The sequence below is a fragment of the Fusarium phalaenopsidis genome, assembly GCF_050370095.1.
Source record: "Fusarium phalaenopsidis strain FUZ10S chromosome Unknown contig_32530, whole genome shotgun sequence".
Lineage (NCBI taxonomy): Eukaryota > Fungi > Ascomycota > Sordariomycetes > Hypocreales > Nectriaceae > Fusarium > Fusarium phalaenopsidis.
In genome coordinates, this window is record NW_028145371.1 from 13,291 (window position 1) to 23,465 (window position 10,175).

General features: G+C 46.1%; 2 protein-coding genes across 2 annotated transcripts; both read right to left on the bottom strand.

Annotated features, from left to right (window-relative positions):
• Nucleotides 1-332: 332 nt before the first annotated feature.
• Nucleotides 333-1,001, bottom strand: LRP88_15036 (uncharacterized protein; the record flags this gene model as incomplete). Its single annotated transcript, XM_083251367.1, has 1 exon — nucleotides 333-1,001. The coding sequence occupies one exon, from the start codon at nucleotides 999-1,001 to the stop codon at nucleotides 333-335; it is 669 nt and encodes a 222-aa protein (XP_083092863.1).
• A 5,181-nt stretch (nucleotides 1,002-6,182) lies between these two features.
• On the bottom strand, nucleotides 6,183-7,262 carry LRP88_15037 (uncharacterized protein; the record flags this gene model as incomplete). Its single annotated transcript, XM_083251368.1, has 1 exon — nucleotides 6,183-7,262. One exon carries the CDS (start codon nucleotides 7,260-7,262, stop codon nucleotides 6,183-6,185), a length of 1,080 nt encoding a protein of 359 aa, XP_083092864.1.
• Nucleotides 7,263-10,175: the final 2,913 nt, after the last annotated feature.

Consider the following 10,175-nt stretch of genomic DNA (forward strand, 5'->3'; position numbering starts at 1 on the left):
GGGACGGCACTGATCCGCCGATAGTTGAATCTCCATGAACATCATGAGGATGGCGAAGATAGTAACGGTGATGACGATGATGATGATGATGATGATGATGAAAGTGGAGAGGAAGAATATGAGAATTATGATGATTGACACGAACCAAGAGTTCAAGACGGAATATTATTCTGGTTATTGGGCAAGAGTGGGACTCAATCACATATGTGATAGGGACTAGGGTCTATATCGCTAATGAGTTTAGACGGATCACATAATGTGAAAGTGGGGCCTCGATCACACATGCGATAGTGGGGACTCAGTCTCATCATATCTAATAGACAAACCCAACCCTAACACCTCAGTATAATAAGCTGCCGGCCGTAGACGAGGTTGGAAGTCATGCTGCCATGGCCGGTCTGCCTATGGAGAATAGTATCTCTTTCTCCAGGGCCCTCTTCATCAGAGCTGCTTTCGCTATCTCCGTGGTCGACTTCGCTATATAGCCCCTGGCTAGTAATAGCTGCATCGCGGATATAGCGGCGGCCTAGGGCGATAGCTATATGCCGCCAGCTACTAATAGTAAGAGACTCGATGCCGGCTAGCTTGCCCCAGCGCTTAAGGACCCGGCTAAGCCTAGCCGAATTCCAAGAGCCTGCTGCAAGCCCTATATGCAGCCTAGGGCTATCAGCCTGGCTGCCTCTCAGGGCCCCAAAGGGAGAGTTTCTAGGGCTATAGAACCCTAGCTCGGCCTGCAGCTGCTGCAGCTGGGGGTTATCCCCTAGGGCCTCTACCTTCTTGCTAGAACCCTCATCGCCATCTAGGCCAGAGGTCTTCCAGAGAAAGGGGGAAAAAGAGCCCTGAGAGCTACGGTCAAAGTTGGCCTGCATAGCTTCCCAGAAGGGCAAGATAAGCCAGAGATAATAGACTAAAAGGGTGCTAACCTCCTGAGGAAGAAAGCGGTGAATAACCTTGAGTCTCTCTGACCTAGAAAAGCCCTTGTGAATACCAGTAACTAGCATAACTAGCCCTTGGTCTAGGAAGATATTGCGGATGCCCCCTGCGGCGGTATTGCGGTGCCGAAGAGTCAAGAGCTCATTTGACCTAGCCGGAAGACCGCTGCTTAAGTGGATCAAGAAGGCTAGCAGCTCAAGCAGCTTCTCAATGCTTTGGCTATAAGAAGACATAGCCCTAGCTTCTGGGGTTATAGAAGAGCTACTAGAGCTTCCAAACCAGCGGGCCTTGAGAATAGGGTCTTCCCAGAGAAAGGAAAAAAGCCAGCTCTTAGTGCCTCCCCTAGCTACCTCATAGAGGCTATCTAAAAAGGAATAGCCTACTGAATTATCAGTAGGGTTATCCTAGATAGAATCCCAGGGGATAGAAGGCACTAGGGCTGGCTGGCTATCCTCCAAGGTATAGCTCTCTTGCATAAGAAGCCCCTGGAAGAGAAGAAGCCGGGCTTCGTCTAGGGCAGCTTGCAGTATATGCTGCAGGCTAGGGAGGCTAAGCCGGTTGCCTCTATAGAGGATAGTCTCCCCTTCCCAGCTGATATAGCCGGGCTGGGCCGTATTGGCCTTGGCAGCTATGCCATAGCTACGCAGCCGAAGGATAAACTGCATAGGGGTCGTGTCAGCCCCAGCCGGGCTATTTAGCATGCACCTAGTTACGAGCTGTTGCACTAGCTCAAAATAACCAGGGCTTGCCTCTCGAGCTTCTAGAAGAGAGCTTCCAAGCTCGGTATGCTGCTGGATAGCCTTATCTCTTTTTCTAGCTACTTCCCGCAGGATAAGTAGCCTAGAAATAGATACTAAGGCAGAGAGAAAAGGGGTAAAGGTCTCAAAGCCTAGCCAAGAGCCATCAGGGGATATACTAAGCACAGTAAGAAAGGAGACCATGACGCTATTAAATTCACTATCCTTAGTCTGATGATCTAGGATCGAGATGAAAAGCGCCAAGGTCCTTTCTTTTACCCCCTTATAAAGCCCTATAACCTTATGGCTAGAGAAGTTGCCTTTAGCTGAGAGCCAGGCCTCTTCTAGGTCATCAAGGTTATCAGATAGAGCCTTATAGCTAGCTAGCTGCTGCTGGCTTGCTTTGAAAGGTGGCCTCTCTGCGGGCTCAAGGTTAAGGCAGCGGAAGGTATAGACTAGAAGCTGCTTTGCTACTATGGCATAGCGGTCTTGCGTAGCCTTCTTATACCTATAGCTAAAGGGCTTCTTTGCTGGCTGCGAGGCATCTTGCCGGTTAACCTCAAAGAGAGCATTCAGAGGAATCTCATTAGAAGCTATAAGGCCTATAGCTTCTTAAATAAGCTCCTCAAAAGCCTGCAAGATAAAAAAGCAATCTAGCTCAGAGGTCTCTTTTAGAGATTCTTTAGTTAGGGTAAGGTCAAGAGAAAGCAGCTCTCTTAGGAAATCCTTTTCCCCACTAAAGTCAGCTAAGTGCCTTGCTGATCCTAGCCTTCGAAGCCAAGGGTTAGGAGCAGTAAAGTCATTTAGCTGCTCTATAGCCTCGGCCTCCTTGCTTCTGATAGCTAGGGCTTGGGCCTCAAAGGCAGCCTTGGCTTCTAGAAGAGAGAGAGCTTCAGAGCTATTACCTTCTAGCAAGACCTCAAAGTATTCACTGCGAGGCCCTTGCTTGAAGAGTTGCTGATAGGCTACGCCGGCTCGCCAATAGCTTTCAGTAGCTATAGAAGGCTGCGAGGCTGCTGCCTTGGAAGGCCGGCCGTCTTGACCCTTCTGCTGGACCTTGTGAAAGACCCGTAAGTGCTCTCTAATTCGGCGTAGCTGGGAGCCAATATAGAAGCAGCTAGGCTCAAAGGTGCAGCGGAAGCCCTGTTGCATAGGCTCTCCAAGTTGTGAGATAGGAGGGCCTGGAGGAATAGGCTTAGGTAGCCTTATAAGGTCCTTCTGGCCCTGAAGAAGATCAAGCTTAGTAGCTTGCTCTAGGGTAGGCTTGATCTCTTGGAGGGAAAGCTGATGAGGCTGTTGGCGGAGGTGTTGTTGAATTTGGTTAAAAAGAACTGCGGTTTTGTAAGTCTTGCAAATTAGAAGGGAAAAAGCCGGGATATAAGTAAAATAATCCATAATTATAAGACTTATAGATAACTAAGATATAAATAAATAATACTTTTAGATAACTAAGATATAGATAGAGATAGAAATTAGAAGTAAATAGCTAGGAAGAGTTAAAGTCTTTATAAAGAGGTAAAAGAAAGAAAGAATATAGAGGTTAAAGCTTATTGGCTAAGGAATTATCTTAATTGTGGCTGGCGAGGTGGTTAGTGTGGCTAGATAGCTAAGTTGTGGCGGTGGTTGGGAAATTTTAGCGTAGCGCTAGTTGCACTGACCACCCCATTAAAATTTCTCTTTTTTATCTTTAAATAATTCTAGAAAAATTAAGAAATAAGATATAAGAAAAAGGACTTTATTTCTAAAATCCTTATAGCTTAAAGTTATATATATCTCTTTTGCGGAGCCTTAGCCCTATAGGAACCCTCTTTTCTAGAAAACGTCGGCTAGTCGAAAAAAAAACTATCGGCTGCCCCATGGTCTGCTAGCGTAAAAAAAATCTCCCATACAAAAAAACTATCGGTAGCTCAACCGACGGTTTTAATAGATGATAGGGCCGTCTTTAACTTGGGTGCTATAACTGAGTGCGAGTCACGCGCCGCCGCATTTGGAGATCGCATCTCCCGGTGAAGATATTGCATATGTGTGATGACATTCCTGCTATTGCAGTCGTGTCTCCGAAGGTGATTATACATAGCTTTCCTGCAAGAGAGACACCATTCGATTCTTCTGCCGGGGCCGTATCCACTATAGTTGCCAATCGACTCCCCTTCAACATATATGGCATTATGGTGAACAGCCAGAGTAAGTAGCCCATTAATTAACGATGAGCGGGTGGGGAGTAAACCTAATGGCAAAAAGGGATAGAACAAAGGGATAGGGATATTAATATGCTGATGAGAATTTGGCGAGGAGGTAAGTATAGAGCTATGCTCGAGGGGATTAGAAGTGGTTGCATGGGCGCTGCCGTGTTACTTCTTTGACCTTCAATCAATACATTTACTATATTTCAACGTACATTGCTAAGAAGTGGTGGCGTGGGTGGAATAAAGCGACTCGCGATAAATAAAATACTCGAGGATAAATACTATTTGTAAATATCTTAATAATCTCTATGTTTTATTAATAGAATATATATTAGCTATATTGAATTTCTACGCAATTCCCATTATCACCACTTAAACCTCCCTCTCTTGCGACCCTCTATAGGGTAGCATCGTGATATCACCTGGATGCAGGATATCCATTGCTCCACTAACTCAACTGTAGGCTTGAAGCAATCTGCATGAGCTTTGGGAAAACTGCGTCTTAGTAATATCTATTGCCATAGGTGGCGAATCATATAGTTAAGCAATAGAGCAAACATGTTTGTGGGGAGATAAATATTAAAACTGGCAATCCGCATAACGACTTAGCCATCCATAACATGGGCCCTTCCCCCTTTCTAAGACGATAGGAAGACTATACGCAGTCGCTGCCATTCTGCCCCTATGTCTTTTCCCTTAACGCGCTTATAAACACTTTAAGTCTTCACACTCTCTACATACCACTATTCAGTGGTCGACTCCTCATTCACCGGCCACCACCAACTGGCTGACCCTCCCTGCCTTGGCACCTTGAAGGTGTGGCTCGGCATTTTAAACTGATTAATCCTCCATAACCATATCACCCGGAATCTCAATAACCGTCGCCCATCTCACTCCGCTCTGCACTGGCATACATACATCTCCACCACAGGTCCATGCAGGACTCTTCGAGCGACAGCATTCCACCTGCATCTATCGACTGGCACCGCACTAGCTGGACTCTCGTATAGCTGCCGGTGGCTCATAGTCTGATGTTTGGTCATTTTTCTGGCCTTACCACTATGATATGTCGTGTCCTTCGAGTGTCGGCCTCGGACGCCTGCCCGACGTCCCCTTTAGATACTCGGCCTTATTTAATACCTTCCTATTAGCATCTTAACTCTTTACCTATAGATATTAAGTTTAATTTTATGGCGTATATTTGTGTCTCGCTTGCCTTACTGACTTACTTATTGACCTATGCCTAGGCACTAGTATTTGATCTAGGCGTAGGATATTTCGGCTTAGATTACTGCATACTACGACGTAAAATCTGTCCATTTCCTTGAATACTTAGTTATTCCCCGGGATCGAAATAGCACTTGCTTACTCGGCGCTTAGTCTTCGGAGGCAATAAGGACAAACGAGGATCCGGATATGTTCATCCACACTGGACGTGCGCCCTCTTGACCACCCTCTCGAGCTGTGCGGGTGTAGGGCCCGCATTTGCTCGGCTTGGATTGGTATCTTGACACCGAGTGGGGTTGAGTCATAGGTACTAGCAAAACTATGCTTGGGGCGCGCCCTACTGCAGCCAATGTTAAGACTGGTTGACTGCCAAGTTGATATTGCATTGATACTGAGGGCTAGGGCCCGGCCTTTATTCGCGGTGCGATTAAAGCCTACCGGCAACATATTTTCCATAGCCATATCCTCTTAACCTGTAATGCAACACATCTTCTTAGATGTAGCAATGAAGCCTCTAGTAACCAAGTTAAAAGTACCACTAAGCTTGGTTACTCGGTCGTCGCAGTCAATATCAGACGCCGCCTCCTTCCCATAGGGGCCAACTTCTTAGGAGAATCCATCTTGGGATAGACAACGATTGAGGTAGGAGTTTATCTAGTAGAGTTGGGTGGATAGGCGGGTGACGGTTGACTTATCCAGGCCTCCTACACTTTATGTGTGATGTAAACGGTTGCAATTTATTCGTGGTGGTGTAGGGGTCGAGAGCTGAAAAAAAGGGGGGGAAAGTAAAACTAGCCCCCTCCCGAGGGGGGGGGGGGGGGGGGAGGCGGGGGAAAGCACTCTCGGAGGTTGAGAGTGTGCAACATTGGGTGTAGCCAGAAGAGATTGAATTAAAGCTGCTCCTTCTATCTAAGGAACGACGAAAGTCGGTCTCTTATACTTGTGTTCAACCTGCCGATCTTCCAGGCAGCAGGTTGTTGCCTGCGATCTGGCGAGAATTTCTCAGCTTGCATAGTTCATTAGCCACATTTTCCACGGAAAAGACGTATTGTTCGTAAGATTTAGGGATTCATTTAGGGGCCTAGAGACTTCAAGTTCACTAGACACTACTTGTTCCAAGAATTCCACCCAGCATGAGTGCTCTGGTTCGGCATTCTCTATCGCCCAGCTCAAGCCTAGAAATGGCAGACCTGAGTGTTACAGTCCCTTGATCCCCGTGGCCCGTCTGTTGTGACAGAATGTACATGAGTTTGGCAGCCAAGGCATAACCTTGTGTAGCCAAGCACCACTCTGGATGCTTACCCATTAGCTCAAAGGATTCGGCAAGATTTACCATCTGAGAAGCGAGGTTCCACGTCAAATCGTAGTCGTTGGCATTGTAGTAGGCTGCGTACGTATATTGATGTAGAATCTCAATTGTTCTGGTACCAATCGGTGTGAATGAGTTCTGAGCCTCCTGTAAGACAGACTCATACCGTGAGGTGAGTGCGCTAGCGGGAAGCGCATGATCGTCGGCTTTCTTCAGATAATTAGACCAGACTGAAAGCACAACAGCATTTCCGAAGCCTAGACTGCGCTCGAGACAGTGGATCGTTCGTAGATAGCCCACTTGCACAACGTTGAAGAATTCTTTAGTCGAAGCTTGGCATAAGACCTTGAGCAAACTTGGAATTGGGTGGCCTTGAGGGTAGCGGTGCAGCGCTATTCTGCGGAAGAAGTGCAAAAAGTGCTCCAGCATCGCAAAGTTGTTCAGCTTCAAGCCTGCTCGGTAAAGTCTGAGGCAGATTGGCCAGAGTTTGATAATCATCTCATAGTCGTTGCTTCCTAGAACATTGTTCAATCTGTTACACGCGATACTAAAAGTTTGATTGCCTTCAGTATATCTCCCTTCTGACAGTAGAGTTACAGCCCCAAAGCACTCATCGCCTATTTGTTGCCAGGTTATAGAGTGATCTGGCGTTCCAGGAGCGACGATAATATCGAATAGATTCGAGGAGAAGTTGAACGTGTCAAACAAGCCGTAGACATAGTCTTCGGCAAACTTTATAACGGCCCGTTGCTTTTGATATCCATCAGACAGTTGGACAGTCGCAGATAGACGTGGTTGAATGGACGGCGGATGTGACCTTGGCGGATTCGGATGGTGGCTTGCAAGACGTCTCGGCCGTGTCCGAGGCATCTTGATACTTGATGTAGGTTCCGAGCCATCATTTGCTTTCTTGTTTTTGTTGAAACGTGGGCTCCACTTCTTGAAGTGTGTGCAATACATCTTAGGTCTATGATAAGTCAGAAACCAAATGTTTCAACAATTCAGTCTTCGCTTACGTTGCGTTAAATCCGTATTTAGCTTTCATTGTTGGTATCAAAGTCTTCAAAGGTTGACCTTGGACAATGTAAAGTTGATAGATGTGCTCTTTCATTTCCTCCCATTGTTCTGGCGTCGGCCCTTGAATTGCCTGCTCCAGCATCGAACACTCAGTCGATGACGTTGTGTTTAGCGCGTCCATGATGGATGTGTTGTGTTGTTCGTTGAGTTATTTAGCCTTGTAATATAAGAATAATCAGGAAAGTAATGACATTTTAGAGTAGTAGTAGATGAAGGAACTAGAAAGAAACGTGAGTTATTAGATAGTTTATATTACCTTATAACCTCTAGTAACGCTTGCAGATATATATTGTTTAGTTATATAATATAAACAAAATCTATCTGTGAGTAATACATCCTATCTCATATAATTAGCTCACTTAAATTTCTATGCATTTTGTGGCGCTGTTATACGGACAAAATCTGCCTGAGTAGCCCACCTAATCTCATATAATTGGCTCACTTAAATTTCTATGCATTTTATGGCGCTTTCACCCAGCTTTTGATAGGCGGATATACTTGGTGAAAAAAAATTTCATGCAGTGTAATGGATTTGGTCTTTAAGTAAGCAGTCATTGCATATGCTGATGTCAGATAATATTCTTGCACAACAGTAGTCGGGCGGAGATGCTCACGGTGGTGTCTAGCTAGGGAACGTGGCTCGTCTCGGTCCGAGGCGCATAATGATGGCAAAACCAAATCATCTGGAGTTTCTCACCTATATCAATCATACAATACCCGCAGAGTTCCTATAGAAATACCTTTGCCAGTCATTCACGAGCCTGCCCTGGCACGAAAACATGGATGAGCAGCAGCTTGTTTTTCGCGACGATGACCTCTACAACCAGGCTACACCATGCAAATGGGGTCATCAGATACAACAAGCACCACAATGCATTATACTGATGGCTCGTTGCAAGTTGTTGGTGTCCAGATCACCACTGACAAGCCTTGACCTCTCTGGTCATGGTCTTAAGTACATTACTCGACAAGTCTCAACCGCGTATAGAATACTAACATCTCGACAGATACGACTCATTGCAGGCCAACATTGGTCGCTGTACCCACATGGGCCAGGACGCGTTCAGATCAACGGCTGAACAGATGGGAAGAGTGGGTGTTCTAACTAAGGCCATGTCTGAGGTTGGAGGCACTGTAAGAGATCCTACTTCAGTTATTGCTCAGGAAAATAACATCCACGATTAGATAGAGTGCATAGTGCGATATGTTGATAAGAAGCAAGGCACAGTAAGAAACGTACGATTACAGTCTTTAATTACGTCAGGATTGAGAGCAGTAGATGAATCCGTCAACATCATTTCTCACGTGAAGGAGAACTTCTCTCAATGGAAATCCGCAACACAAAATTTGCTACGTGCTCTGGAAGAAAAGACAAGTAAGCTTCCGATCTCTTCTGGCGGCTACTGAGAACAAAATTTGACATAGAACAGCGTCCAACGAGACACATATGAAGAAGGCAGAGAGAGAGCTTGTTGAAACACAGAGACATGAGGAGATGCTTCAGAAACACAGACGAAAGCTCGAAGAGTCCCGAGAGGTCTTCAACGAAGCTTTACAAGACTACAAAGACACTTACAACGACTTCCGATGTGAGCTTTTGACTTCACTCGCATGTTCAAGGCTGAGACTTATGTTCAAATAGCGAGGGCCCCAGGAGTCGACCCTGTCTTTTCGGCAGTGGGTGCGCTCTTCATGTCCCCCAAAGTGATAGTTGCTGGAATATCAGTTGGGCCCCCATGGACACTGGATAGGCGCATTGGGGAAGCCCAGCAAGCAATTTCCAGTTTGAATGACAGACTGGGTGAGCTTCAAACTGAGGTCCAATCAACCGTAAGGCTTAGATACTCCACGCTCCAGATTTCCAAAGGTTCATTCTAACTTCGAAAGGCCGACATCGTGGTTATATTGAAAGAGACCCTCGTGGACCTGACCAAGTTGCAGGAGCAGATCGAAAATTTCTTGGAATTTTTGCTTGGTATCCAGAAGATTGTGGCAGTGATCGATGACGGCCATGATCGAGTGTTGATGAAAGACCTGACGCCTGACGATCTGGATGAGCTGAGTTGTGACCCAGAATTGAAGCGAGTATGCGATTACTTCTCACAAAAGTCCAGCCACGTACTTATACAAGATATAGGACTTTGTCAGGGACGCTCACCGCATGAAAAACAGATTTCTGATTGCGTCTAAGGCAGCAGCACTCTACAATGAGATCTCAGACATGTGCATTATTCCCGGCGTTGCTTGGGTGGGTGGACTATGTTTTGTCGACTCTTCAGATGACGCGTACGAGAAAAGCCTCCTTGAGATTAAGACCCAAGAGAGGCAGCTTTGCGAAGGATCCAGTCAGCTCATTACACAGGTGAGTACCTTGACGATGGCACTGTATACTAGTATTTAACCGTTGCTTATATAGAGAGCCGAGGAGATCGGTATCGAACTGAGGGTTCTTGGCCGTAAGTCGGTTACATTCCCAGCAAATTTCACAACCGAGAGTGTAGAGGAGGTGACTGTCGAAGAGGAAGAAATTCTTGGTGATACAATGACGAAGTGACGCTTGCTCAGAGCTGTTTAATTGTTCCCGGGGGAAGTCACTCATTGGCTGTGTTGGAAAGGGCAATACCGCCGTTGGATATCTTTCAGGAGATACTCTATAACTAACATACAGAACATATTCAGCCGTGATTGCTGCGATTGCAGAAACTT